The 14,552-nt window shown below is 47.1% G+C and overlaps 1 protein-coding gene across 1 annotated transcript in view; it reads left to right on the forward strand.

The window, feature by feature from the left end:
* Trpc7 (transient receptor potential cation channel subfamily C member 7) overlaps window positions 1-14,552 on the forward strand; it is a 150,569-nt gene that overhangs the window by 37,612 nt on the left and 98,405 nt on the right. Inside the window, exon 3 of the mRNA XM_042671336.1 lies at window positions 5,051-5,831. Within this exon, the coding sequence (XP_042527270.1) occupies window positions 5,051-5,831 (781 nt within the window). The remainder of the gene's footprint in view (window positions 1-5,050; window positions 5,832-14,552) is intronic.

The raw sequence follows: 14,552 nt of genomic DNA on the forward strand, positions 1-14,552 counted from the left end.
AAAGAATCGTAGAAAGAATACAGGAGGAAGACGGATGGCAGTGACATACAGCCAAAAGCACGGGCTGCAAGATCACAGACTGGACTCCTGATAGGGTGCGGCATCCCTCACACGTTGCGTATCTTGGGACGTGTGGGTCATCCTTTAATCATCTAAAACTTGGGAGTGACAATAGCACCAAAAGATGTACTCATCTGTAGAAACTAAAGATGATCCTGCACGCGAAGTGCTCAGCATGGAGGCCGCCATGTGGTGAACGTAATAAATGCTAATCATTATGATTGGACAGTCATTTAGGAAAATAGCTAAACTTATCAGGATAATTTATTTAAAACCATTTATACAAAGCACTTGGCACAGTGTTCAGCACAGGGTGAATGTGAATTATATATTAACCATCACTATTACACAGTTAGTTGAAAAACATCTAATTTTAGTATATCAGAATAGGGTAAAATCTGCACCAATCTGAGTAACTCCAGGCCTAAGTATATCTGTATGTAAGACTTTGAAGATTGTTCTTATGGACGCTTGTACAAACCTTTACAGTAATTAGAGAATCTGGTGTACAGACCCTAATCTTCAGTGTGGTTCTGAGCAATATGAGAGGTGACTTTTATTACTTCACTTCCAAACGCTGAGGTTCAGAAGGACTGCGAGTCACCTGACTAGTTCGTCAAGTTGGCTCTTGGGACTAACAGCCCGAGCCTGTCCACTTAGGAGAAGGAGTAGAATGGGGCTGGGTTTCCTTGAGTGCCTAATCAGAGCCTACATTTGTTTGGTTCTACATCCAGCTGCAATGTTACAGCCTGAATTGATTTCAGGGTTGGCTAATTTCCACAGAGACTTTTGATGCATCTAGCAATTTCAGAAAAAAAAATGGAAAAAAAAAAAAAAACAAATCTCTAAAAAGAGACATTTTTCTGTGGTCTTTTCTTCATCAGAAATTAACTGCCATCCCTGTCTCCAAGTGCATGCTTGTTTGCAGCTGGACTTAAGGTGCAAGGTTCATACTCCTTATGTATTAGCCACATCTGGCTTCCTTAAATGGACTGACGGCATCTGTAAGAGTAGGCTGATAAAAATAGCAACCAGAGGGTCAAGAGGGAGTTTAGTAACCAGACCTCTCTCACATATGCTTTTGTTTCCACTGGAACCCTTCTTCTCAAGGACACCAAATGTCAAGGTATGCATTTCTGGAAAATGGAAAACACAGTATCTTAATTGGGGTGTTACCTTAATAATATATGAAATAAAAGGCAATTTGTATTCAAAGCTCATTTTTAAGAAAAGTATTAATGTGAGGGCAACTTCATTCCAGGGAGAATCATTCAGCTTATACAGGCCCTAAAACTGGGACAGGAACCAGAGTCCAGCAAGACAAGCCACGGCAGTCCCGCATGGGAGCTCTGGCCGCCAGCTACTGTGGGCCAACTGACCTTGTGCTCCACCATGATTCTTTCCAACCCATGTGATACATATAGCTAAAGCCTAGAATATCAATAATACCAAGGGTAAATAGCAAAGCTGTGGTAGCTAAAGATATCTGTCATTGAATAACTGTGGAAAAAGCACCATGAGATGTTGTCAGGCCCTGGCGACTCATGCCTGTCATCCTACCTACTCAGGAGGCTGAGCTCTATGGATCAAAGTTCAAAACCAGCCCAGGCAGGAAAGTCCATGAGACTCTTATCTCCAATTAATCAGCAAAAAAGCGAGAAGTGGAGCTGTGGCTCAAGTGGTAGCTGCTAGCCTTGAGACAAAAAGTTAAAGGACAACCAGTCCTAGAGTTCAAGCTCCAGGACCAGCATGCACACGGGCGCGCACACACACACACACACCCATCACTAGATGAGCATGAGGGACAGAGGGTCAGAGCTAACGAAAAGCTCCCATGGAGACTGGAGGGCCTTCGTGGATATCTGAACTGACCTGTGGCTGTAAACCCTTCTCTGAAAGCCATCTCGCTGAGTAGTATGTCCTTCAACAATCTCTGTGCATTGGGGACTTGAAGACTTAGATGGTTTATTTTTAATGCCAAATCCACTAGAAAGGGGCAGACTTGACAATTTTTTGAGCATCTGAATGTTTCCAAAGCTGAGATTGTAAAGGCTGTGAAGGAGAGGCTTGTTTACTTCTTGGTACATCTGGGTGTCTGCTTTCAAGGTCATTCAGGGAAATGTATGACAAGTGGTGGAGACATATTAACTTCTAACAAGTCCTAGCCATGCACACACATTATTCAGTGCATCTAATTATCATAGGAACATCAAGACTCATACGTTTCTGTAGAAATTGTTTGCCCTAAGGTGTAGTCTTTTCACATCGCCTACTTCAGTCTCTCCACCTAAAAGTGGAGAATGCTAATAGCTTCTTTTCTGTGTCTTGCTGTTTTATTTGGTTAATAAGGCTAAATAACAAATGATGACTGAACATTCTTTAAGTTTGTTGACTGCAGTGTCTTTGATGTTTATATGGACTCTGAATGTAGACTGGGTTCTGGCATGTTCCTTGTAAAATGTTTCTTTCTGCTCTGACCTGGTTCAGTAACTATTTCTCCTTTGAATTTATTTCCCCAAGGCTTCCTGCTGTGTACTAGTTGTATACCCTTGACCTTGTGGTCTGAAACTTTCTTCCCCTTGGACAGTCCTGCAAAGGAAAAGGGGTGTAGGATGGAGCTGTGGTGCCTGCTTCTTTACGAGTAGCTGCTAGTTCATAGCTAATACAGAGCTCATATGTTCTTCAGTGAAAACTGCTTTTTTCTTGGGTTGAGCTGTTATAACTAATTCCAGAAGATGCTCCTGAGAGAGGCAGAAACTGTTCATAAGAGAAGCTAAATAATTCCGTGAGAAACATTATTAGCCTTCTGTGGGCTCAGTTCCACCTCTGTCAGTGCCCAAGTGCTGAGCCTTGAAACTAAGTTCACGGCATCCCTGGGAACAAGGCCCTTGGGGGATACAAGTGGAACAACCGCATAGCTTTCAGCGCAATCGCCACTCTCCCTCTGAAAAACCTATGCTAGTAAATACGCTCGCATACTCTTTGTGAATGCCCCTTCTGTAAAGATGGCTCTGGGATCCCCATCTAGAGTCTGCCTTTGGTGGAAACAAGCAGCTTCCTTCCTGGAAAGAGCATTCCTGAAAAATTGGGCTCAGAAGTTGAATTGAATCATTTATCAAAGCGGATGGCAGTTCAGATTCGACCCCTAAAGGAGCAGATCTCTGTTGGGGGTGGCCACCCACAGCTGCCTGTGGAGGGAGTTTCTCCACAGCTGCAGATGCTACTCTACCCTGTAGTTTAGCAGCTTGTAGAAGGGAAATGTGAGTTTGCTCCAGGCAGGATTAGACCACCAAGCTCTGATCACCACTGTCTGCTTTATATGCAAGATCTGACTCTCAAGGAGCTAAAATCAAAGGGGTTAGCACAGGTCAAAAGATAAAGTAAGCAGAAAAATAGTGGAGCCCCAAATTCCCGAGTTCACAGTACTAATTAATTGACACTTCTTTTAATTGCAAAACACTAACTCTAATTTATAAACCTTGTGCTGTGATTGCTTTTGGTGCTTATTTCTTAAAATGGCTTAAGTGAAATACTGGGTATTTTTCATACTCGAAACATAATCAATAACAACAACAGGAAGTTCTTGGGACTATCAAAAAACTTAGAAACACACCCCTAAGTGCTTACTCTTTTTTTTTTTAATGCCAATCCAGGAGCTGAATGCAGGACTTGGGTGGTGTCCTTGACCTTTACTGCTCAAGGTTAGCACTCTACTACTTGAGCCTCAGCTGCACTCCCAGGCTCTGGGGTGATTAACTGGAGATAGGAGTCTCACGGACTGTCCTTCTCAAGCTGGCTTTGATACATGATGCTTAGATCTCAGCCTTCTGAGTAGCTGGGATTCCAGGCATGAGCCACTGGTGTCCAGCTAAATACTTACTCTTTAGAACAGATACTCTTGCTGAAATTCATACCATTTTTAATGTTATCTGAAGAATATGAATGGGAATAGACTCAAAAAGGAGAATAGAAAATTCAGAGAGGAACAAATGAAGAATCTGACCTACCCAAGTTCATGAATGCTGAGAAAACATCTAGTCCAGCCCCTCTACTTTGCTGGCTTACCTGCTCCAGGTCTCAAGGCTAACTGGAAACAGAATACCCTGAATTGAGCTCAAATGACATGCTAGCTGTTTACGATCCCTAATCTGATGTGTTAAAAGTGCAACAAATTCTTAGGTAACTTGTCTGAAGCCACATGACTGGCAAATGGCAGTCATTCAAAGACAGGCTTTCCACTCCCCTTCCCTCCTCGCTGTCATCAGACATGAGGCTAGTTAGCCTTGCTCTGGTTGTTATACGGGTCACCACATACAAAGCTCTTAGCAGAACACTGTAAGTCCTTAATACATTAATAGTACTAGGAATAGCGACTGACATGTATGGGAAAGACAGTAAGTTAGATTGCAACCCTAGCATATACAAGTTGACTTCATCTCTTATCTCCTCCACCCATTTAGAAATCCAGTTTCCTTCAAAAGAAGACATGGTCGAATCCCCCCTGTCCCGTCCCCCGCCACATCTTGTCTTGTAGTAGGAGACTAAGTTCCCTGGGGACCAGAGAACCCAGACCTGGTGGAGGGCTTGCACAGGATGCAGAGACGGACCCCGTGTGCCCACTCTTGCGTGTGATTGCAGCTTCACCTTAGTGTGCGAACTTGCTAGAAGGCCAGACGTGAACCAAAGGCAGCAGTAACTACGGTGGCCAACTCCGGGGTGCAGCCCCAGGGGAACTGGGCAGAACAAGATGGGGTTGGGGACAGAATAAAGCCAGCACTGGGCGCTTTCCACACACTACTCACTTCAGGGAACCTGTCCTTCTCGGGGCCCACTGGGCACACACTTGAATGGCCGGCTCTCTGGCCACCCCCCCTTCCCCCCGGGTCCGGGCGGGGGGGGGGGGGGAGAGTGGCCAAGTCCGTCCCTTCCCCATTAGAAAGGCGCTGGCCTCGGCGGCGTCCCGCTGACCCCCTCTGCTCGCCCTCCGCAGGCTGGGCGGCCCCGGCACCTTCAGGACCATGCAGCGCCGGCACACCACCCTGAGGGAGAAGGGCCGCCGCCAGGCCACGCGGGGCCCGGCCTACATGTTCAACGAGAAGGGCACCAGCCTGACGCCGGAGGAGGAGCGCTTCCTGGACTCGGCCGAGTACGGCAACATCCCGGTGGTCAGGAAGATGCTGGAGGAGTCCAAGACACTCAACTTCAACTGCGTGGACTACATGGGGCAGAACGCGCTGCAGCTGGCCGTGGGCAACGAGCACCTGGAGGTGACCGAGCTGCTGCTCAAGAAGGAGAACCTGGCGCGCGTGGGCGACGCGCTGCTGCTGGCCATCAGCAAGGGCTACGTGCGCATCGTCGAGGCCATCCTGGGCCACCCGGCCTTCGCGCAGGGCCGGCGCCTGGCGCTCAGCCCGCTCGAGCAGGAGCTGCGCGACGACGACTTCTACGCCTACGACGAGGACGGCACGCGCTTCTCGCACGACATCACGCCCATCATCCTGGCGGCGCACTGCCAGGAGTACGAGATCGTGCACATCCTGCTGCGGCGCGGCGCGCGCATCGAGCGCCCGCACGACTACTTCTGCAAGTGCACGCAGTGCGCCGAGCGCCAGCGCCGCGACGCCTTCAGCCACTCGCGCTCGCGCATGAACGCCTACAAGGGCCTGGCCAGCGCCGCCTACCTGTCGCTGTCCAGCGAGGACCCCGTGCTCACCGCGCTGGAGCTCAGCAACGAGCTGGCCAGGCTGGCCAACATCGAGACCGAGTTCAAGGTAACGCACGCGCGCGGGGCCTGGAGGGAGCCGGGAGGGGGCGTGCCCGAGGCGGGAGGGGCGTGCCCGGGACTGGAGGGGGCGTGCCTGGAGCGGGAAGGGGCGTGCCCGGGTCGGAGGGGGCGTGCCCGGGACTGGAGGGGCGTGCCTAGAGCGGGAGGGGCGTGCCCGGGTCGGAGGGGGCGTGCCTGGAGCGGGGAGGGGCGTGCCCGGGACTGGAGGGGGCGTGACTGGAGCGGGAAGGGGCGTGCCCGGGTCGGAGGGGGCGTGCCCGGGACTGGAGGGGCGTGCCTAGAGCGGGAGGGGCGTGCCCGGGACTGGAGGGGCGTGCCTAGAGCGGGAGGGGCGTGCCCGGGACTGGAGGGGCGTGCCCGGGCCGGAGAGGGCAAGGCTACAACTGCTAAGTGTGGCCAGGATCTGGCGTTCCACAAACCTTGTGGTACAAGATGAGATGTGGTGGCTCAGCTCTGCCCACCTCCCCGCGGAGCTGAGGGAGGACTCAGCTCTGCCCCCATCTCAGGGAGGACTCAGCTCTGCCCCCATCTCAGGGAGGACTCAGCTCTGCCCCCATCTCAGGGAGGACTCAGCTCTGCTCCCATCTCAGGGAGGACTCTGCTCTGCCCCCATCTCAGGGAGGACTCAGCTCTGCCCCCATCTCAGGGAGGACTCTGCTCTGCCCCCATCTCAGGGAGGACTCTGCTCTGCCCCCATCTCAGGGAGGACTCTGCTCTGCCCCCATCTCCGAGGTTGTGTGGTTTTGACTTGCCTCTCCCAGCTCTCGCTCTGAGCGCTGTTGGCAGGCTTCAGGACACAATGTGTGTGAGAGACAGGGTCTCACTGGGCAGCTCAGGCCAGCCTCTGCCTCCTCCTCAGGGCTGGGTTACAGGTGTGAACTACCCGGCCTTTCTTCCGCACAGCAAGCCACTGCCAGTGTCCTGTCAATGGACCTCAAAGGCAGCACAAAGAAGGGAAAATAACAGTGTCTCCAGCCAGGCACGGGCAGCTCACACCTGTCATCCTCGCTACTCACGAGCTGGAAATCTCAGGCCTGCAGGTCAGAGCCAACCTGAGTAGACAAATCCCAGAGTCTTATCTCTAAATAACCAGCAAAAAATCTCAACCTGGAGGTTTGGCTCAAATGACAGACCATCAACCATGAGTGAAAAAAAACAGACAAGTGAGAACTCAAGGCCAAGTTAAAACCCAGAACAAAAAGAAAAAGAACTGTCCCTATAGAGTTAGCTACATCATGCCAGTACATGAGCCCAAGGCACCCTGAGACCACCTCCACCTCCCAAGGCCAGCCCAAAGAGTGGAGGTGCAGCTCCAGAGCCATTAGTCAAGAGTGATCCTGTGTCTTTCTGCCCACTGACACTGCTGCTGGAAAACTGGGACCCAGTGTGAGAAATTCTTTTAACGTAGTATTTAATTGTAAAATCAAACGTTTATAGTTGATGCTTACTATATGCCAAGCATTAATTACCTTGCCTATGTGATCTTATTTAACTTCTTCAACAACCATGATTACGTACAAAGCCAGAGATAGGGGGAGTGGCCAGCTGCTAAGTAGGAAACTTGTTCTAGACACCCAGACACCAGAATCCACTCCAGTCATTCCAACAAACAAGCGCCCAGAGCCTTGTGCTTGGACTGAGCTGCTAAGCTTTACTTGCTTGTATCTAAATGACAATGGGGCCCTTCACTGCAGAAAAGTGCCTGAGAGAATGGGAACTACACCTAAGCTAATTATTTCTCATTCTCTCATTTGATCAGAGACTACTACGGTCTAAATGTCATGCAACACTCAAAGATGTGTCACACACAGAGATGACAATCAAACTGAGAAAAGATGTCACCTACAAGTAAAAAGTACATTGCTCAAACAAGGTGTCAGTTTGTGAGCTGTTCCCGCATGGGACCAAGGATGAGTACCACCACAGAGAAAGGGGGGAGGCATCCCTGAGAGCCACTTCATTCAGGGAGGTCTCACAGGAGTAAATGGAACAGGACTGGGTCTTACTGCACAGGAGGACTGGGATGTGTGGGGAAAGCAAAGTACCTGGAGGCATCTCGATGCAGCAAGGGGAGAAGATCCCAGAGCAGGGAGAAAAGCAGCTCCCTGTGACCAGAAGCACAGACTTGCTACTGAAAAGATGAGCTGGAGCACACCTCAGAGGGCTGGTCAGGTCAGGCTGTGCGCTTCGAATGTTATACTGCAGGAAATGGAGGTCCACTAGAAGTTTGTGATTAAGGAATTAGAAGTGCTGAAAGCTAGAGGTCTGGAAATGCATCTGGCTGGTAGACAAGATGGATGAGAGGATTTGGTGAGACTCATGTGAGGGAGAGTTCAGATGTGCATCCGTGAGACCATGAGTGAGGAGTGGATCAGCTAGGCTCGCAGGAGGATTGAGAAAAGTACCAGTGAGAAATACCTATCTTGCAGTTAAGCTTATTTTATTCCATCTGGCCCTCCAAGTTGGGCCCCTCCCTGAACTGGAGCTACTTCCATAATTCCTGCAGTGTCCAGGGCCTCACCTAGAAACTTGGGGGATGGAGCTGGGGAGATTATCCAAAGAACTTCCCCAGATTATAGCTGTTCACCTTTTCTTTCCTTATTTCACTCACCTACTAACCTCACTGGAGGCTAAGGATTTTCCTGATGAAGATTGGGAGTTTTGTGTGTACACAAGTCTTCAGACATAGACTATGTGGAAGAAATTGCTAAATCCATGAACATAGATAATTCTGGTAAAAAAAAAATGGTTTTAGGACCAGATTATCTAATTATCTCACATCTGCCATCCTAAATAAATTTTGGTAGACTACTATTTATAAATACATCTGAGCCATTTGTTTCCTTTAGTAAAACCTAATCCCACATACTTTGATATACATAATATCTAACATTGGAAGCTTTTTGAAAATATTTACTATGAGATTTTAAAGTAAATTATGAAAATTGTGGACAATAAAACACTACTACTAACCTAGTGACAAATCCTTTCTATAATGCAATAATTTACTCAGACTCAGAGACAAAGACATTTGCTGGCTATTAACATCACTCTAGTTACCTTCGTTTGAAATGTCTTTTAGATTGCCAACAAATGGTGTGTTATAAATTAGCATAACTGTTCCTTTAGAACTTTATTACTTATTCAACTATCATTGCCTGTGTATTCCCTGACATTATAAATCTCAAGGAGACGCTTAGCAGGAAAGAAGTCAAACTGTAATAAAAGAATAATGAGCAAGCAGGTGGATGCTACAATGCGCTCTTGATGAATCTGATCTAGTTCTAAGGGACCACGTATTGCTGCCTGTGTAATCACATGTTATAGACAGCCTGACGTCATCAATTATGTAAAAAGCTATGGAATCTCATTGGAAATGTGTCATCCTCCACTTCCTTTCAAACACTCATTTTGGAGTGACTCTTTCTGACTAGGGAACAAAACTCATAATAAGCTTGAATTCCACTGCCTGCGTCATTTTTTGTGAGTTATTTTATTACTGAAATAGAGGCAAGTCATTGACAAGAAGGGTAGCCCAGGTCAAGTTTCCAGGAAATTGCAGCTGTAGTCACGTGGCTCCTAGCAAGCCACTCTTTTTGGTTGGAAAATTATATATCTGCTCAAGAATTTATGTCTCTCTAATCTTCTTGGATCAGTAATGATTTCCCAGTACCTTAAATGGTACCAGGTAAACTAGTAAGCATTCCAGATGTACTTGATAAAGAGAATGAAGGAAACTAGAAGGGCAATCGTTTCAGCTGATGGTTTATAGATTTAAGAGAGGTGTTTGATGGAAATGGTAAAATTGAAGAGCTCTGAGAAAGACTCCAGCAGGAAAAGGGGCTAAAGCGCATGTGTTAAATAACTGAGGGCCAGCACGTGATACATGGTGCTTCCCAGTCTTACTTAAAATGGAGCTTGGGAGAACTGTCAACATTGACAGTTACATTTGGTTAACCAATTCATCTATTCTCTAGGAACTACAGAGAGGGAATACTGGTCTGAGCTGGACTACTCAAAGTTCCTCATCCAGCAGAGTAATAGTCTCTCCTTCTGTAGGGGCATCTGGAGTAGCTCCGCTGGCTTACAGATCCTGCCACCGAGAGCACAGTGAGGCCTGTGCAGCTCTGCTGAATCCGGCTGTTTGGTTTTCTTAATGGGTCATCCTGATAGAACGACGCAGGGTCCCTCTCAGTCCCAGGATGTCTTCCTAGTCAAATTCCTTAGCAGGGTATCTGTGTATGCTGATGATCTGTAGTAGTGATGTTTCAAGTGATTAGAGAGTCAATCTTTCCTCTAACTCCTCAGAGTTATGGTGGCAGCTATGCCTCAGTGGGGACATGAAGCAAGAGTGACAGGAGAATACTATGAGTCAAGTTAGGGCATAGGAAGAAAGAAAGCAGGATATTTTGCAGTTACCTTTCTTGCATGCTCACACGCTTTAGTTTAAAGCCTCCAATACTCGCATGTTAAGGAACTGTGGAAGCCCAGCCAGCACTGTATCACCATTATTTAACATCAGCTTGTTCTGAAAACCAGCAAAGCTGCTTACGAGAAGGTCCTTCCTGTTGACAAGGAGCCAGCACAGGGGTTGTGATTTGCTCTTTGGTCACGGCAAGTTATTCTTCCAGACCTCAGAGGGGATGAGTGGGGGTACCAAGCTGAACTGGTGGCTTCATCCTGCTTCAAGTGTTAATGACCTGTTTGTCAATAGACTGTTAACCAAATATATTATGAAAAACAGATGATGAATTATGGATCAATGTTTGTGCTGTCATTTTCAGACCCGTTCTAAAAAACCCTCTGGGGCTAAAATACTACAGATTAAAATTGCAAATAGTGATAAAGCAGACCAATTTGCCACCTGCTATGATTCTAGTGTGATCCCATTGTGGAAGGTAAAGATGTTGAGGTGATGGTTTGTGATCTGCTTGCAAACTTCTCACAATGGAAGAGACAGAAGAGGAGGAGGAGTGGCTGTGTTTGTGGCTCTGAGAGCTCAGAGTGCATGTGAACCGCGTGGCCATCTGGAGCCAGGGAGGCAGGAAGCTGAGTAAAGGCCCATGCTGGGCAGGAGGATACGCTGCTTGCCTTGCTCTAGAATTTCTATCAGTTTATCACATGCTTTGGATATTCTTAGGATGGGTAAATGTTATGAACTAACACCCTAGTTTAATGCATTTCCTTGAAGGTTGAAAGCTCGCTGGTGGTATAAACAAATATCTGCTTAACATGTGGGAAACGATTTAAAAACTGTCTCCTTTTTCACGGGGAAAGAGCTTTTAAGGAGTGAAGGCTGCAGTGCTGAAAGGGTGTCTTGTGGGTGGCGTATGTGGGTCTGAAGCAGCTGGGGACAGGGAACACTTGCTAGTGCCTGTCTAGCAGAGGTGAGTTCTAATTTCAGGACTGCCAAAACAAAAAGAAACATGGCGGAAAGGTCCTCAGTGCTCGTGTTTATATCATCACCAAAACGTTCATCTGCTGTGTCACTCTCTCCCTGTGCTTGAACATCCAAAGATAAACAAGAGGAAAGGCTGCAGAAGTCAGCTGATGGGCCAGTGCCTCACGAGGCATGTGCAGATGAGGTGTGGTCTAGGAACGCTCAAGTGTGTGCAGTCTGAGCATGTGTGTCTGGTCACAGGTCCCCATATGTGAGAGCAGTATCTAGGGACTGGCTCAGGAAATGAGATGAAGATAACTCTGCCCAAGGTTCCTTGGTCTTTTCTATTTTGCTGTCTGCATGTCTGGATGAGCACTTTGGCCAGGGCATCATTACTGACTCATCATTAGAAAATTAGCTAATTAATGTGTCCTTTAATGGCAATTTCTCATTAGATCACAAATAATGCTTAAAATTAAATGATGTTGCTCTTCTAGTTTTGTGCCAAGAGAATCAGCCTCTGAAATATAGAGAGACCATGTACATTGGGTAATAGGTATTTGAGAAGGATAAAGGAAGACATTTTACTAAAAGAAGACAAGGGCAAGGTCCTGTGAATGCCCAGTTCACCCATGTCTTCATAGCTGGGAGGGCAGAGCCAAGGCTTTGGCTCTGGAATCAGACTGGTCTGGGTTCCAGAACCTACCAACCATGTGATCTTGGACATCTATTAGAAGTTAACTTTCCTGTTGAAAATAATGGAGGGTGAGAGGATGAGCTTAGATACTTCAGTTGTAAATAGTCCAAACTAGACTGTCAGCTTCCCCACCCAGATATTTTTTATTACCTTAATCTGCTCAGCTCTGTAAGTCACACCATGATCCACTGAGTTGCTAATAACTTTATATACTTCATCCTAGTTAACCTCTAGTGTCCTGATACATGCTAAGTGTTCAGTATGCATTGTTTCAGTAACTAAACAAATGATCCAGAACTACTGGCTCACATTTGTAATCCTAGCTACTGGGAAGGCAGAGATGAGGAGGATGAAAGTTCAAGGCCAGCTCAGGCAAACTAGTTCCAGAGATTCTATCTCAGCCAATCAAAGAATCTGGGAGTAGTAGCATTCCCCTGTCGCCACAGCTCCCTGGGAACAAAAGTGAGATGGCAGTCCATGTTGGCCTAGATGTAAGCACACTGAGAAATAATGAAAGAAAAATGGGCTGGGGTGTGGCTTAAGAGGCAGAGTACCTTCCTAGCAAGTGTCAGGATGTGAGTTCAAACCCCAGTATTGCCTAATGTGAATGGATGTATTAATAGTGACCCCTCAGGACATGAACCTGCAATGCCCTGCAGAGAGCCTCATCATAATAAACATAACTTAAGTATGTTTTCATCCGCGAGCTTAAGAGGACAGTCCTTCTGGCTTCTCCATGCCCACTGGATCAGCACCATAGTTCTCCTTCCAATGAATGCATCTTAACTCTCAGCGTCTTCTCTATTTAGAGGGTCTTCCTGATTCGGGCTAAGATCTCACCCCTTCAGCAGTGCATTCCAGAACAAGGAAAAGTCTAGGCTGCACATGATAAAAAAAAATAGGCCAAGGGTATATTTTCCAATTGGAAAAATGCAGACCACTAAAACCAAATAAACTAAGAGTGCTGCTAAAATATTACTATGAAAAGAAGCGACGTGGGCTGGGAAGATAGAGAAGCAGAAGAGGAGGAGGGAGGAAACAGGCAGACAGAGCTCCTGCCAAACGCAGACAGAGATTATGTTTTGAAAAATATCTGTATGGAAAAGATTCATCACTACACACACAAAAAATGGGAAAAATCATTTCCTATACAAGTGCGACTATCAGTCTGAAATATCAGAGATACAGAGAAAATGGAGACAGTGCTACAAAAAAATTAGCCAGTGAGTAGTGGCACAAATTAAACTAAATGGAAATGCAAGGGTTTTTTTTCCTCTGAAAAAAAAGAAGCCGCCATGCTGTCTGAATTCATCATAGTAGTAGGGTGGCATTAGCCAAGTATGGTGCACACCATGTCAGCATGGAGGCCCAATGTTGTGTTAAGAGCAAAGCCATCCTGAGACTCAATCTGGAAGAATACATCAGGATGGTGACAGAGGCACAGGGCTAATAGGCTTAAGGAATGTCAGAAGTAGATGAACCCTAGTTATAGGGTTAGCTGGAAATTCAGCACTTGTACAAGAATTACTTACTAAGAATCTAGTCTAAGTCACAGGCTCTGGGTTAGGTGTGATGGTAAGAATAATAAATGAAGTCCACAAAGCTCCTGCCCTCAAGCAGCTTATTATCTACTGGAGGGGAGGAGAGGAGACATCTTCAAATTGTCATAAAAATAAACTCAGCATTGCAAACTATAAAGGGAAGCTTTAAGAGAGCCAACTTAGTGGAACACTGAATCTGTGCATGAGGGAGCCTGCATTAACGTGTTTAAAGATTTCTCAGAGAAGGCAATGTTTGAGTGGGACCCAAGAGGAGCACACAACAAAGAGTGAGAAAGAGGGTCCCAGGCATAGAAAAGCTTGATGTAACAGCCCGCTGTGGCGGAAGAGGCTCGCTGTGAGAAATGTTACTATCTTGGTGTAGATCTGTGGTAGGGAAGCAGTAACAGGTGGTAAGTCCTGATAAGAATCTTGGCCAAGGATTTACCTTCCTTATTCACATAAAAAGTTGGGCTTTGTTCTAAGGGGAATGGAGGGAAATTGCAAGCTTTCAACAGGAACGTGGGTGAGTCATCTCTGCAGCTTAGAAAAGGTCCAATCTGCTTTCCGGAGGAAATGGGTCAGAGAGGATAAGAACAGAAGGTACTGGAAGATTTCTGCAGGTGAACAAGGTCCTTCCTAGAAGGAGGTGAATGGCACCTGGGTCCAGAAGGCCCAGGCTTCTCAGAGCATCATCGCAGATGAAATCACGGCACAGTCAGAGGATGTGACCTTCTGGAGAGCTCTGTGATAAGTACCCCTAGTCCCGATTCTCCCATCTTGGGGCTCTTTTAGTGTGTCACAGTGATGAACTGGGCAGTGGCACAGTGATGAACTGGGCAGTGGAGAGGCACAGGGAGAGAAGGAAGCAAAGCAGAGTCAGCTCTGCAACTTCTCCCCCTTGTCAGACACCCAGGGAAGCAGGAAGAGGGCAGGACGGTGATGTGGATTCCAGTGTATCCTGACATCTGGAGGTAGAACTGTGTGCCACAGCTGGCCACACTACTCACTGCAAGGCGCTGGCGGCACAGTTACTGGACATCCCCCACTGGTCATCCCAGGATGGAAAGGATCCAACAGGATTTCCATCTT

The sequence above is a fragment of the Dipodomys spectabilis genome, unplaced genomic scaffold (assembly GCF_019054845.1).
Source record: "Dipodomys spectabilis isolate Male_0828 unplaced genomic scaffold, ASM1905484v1 ptg000611l, whole genome shotgun sequence".
Lineage (NCBI taxonomy): Eukaryota > Metazoa > Chordata > Mammalia > Rodentia > Heteromyidae > Dipodomys > Dipodomys spectabilis.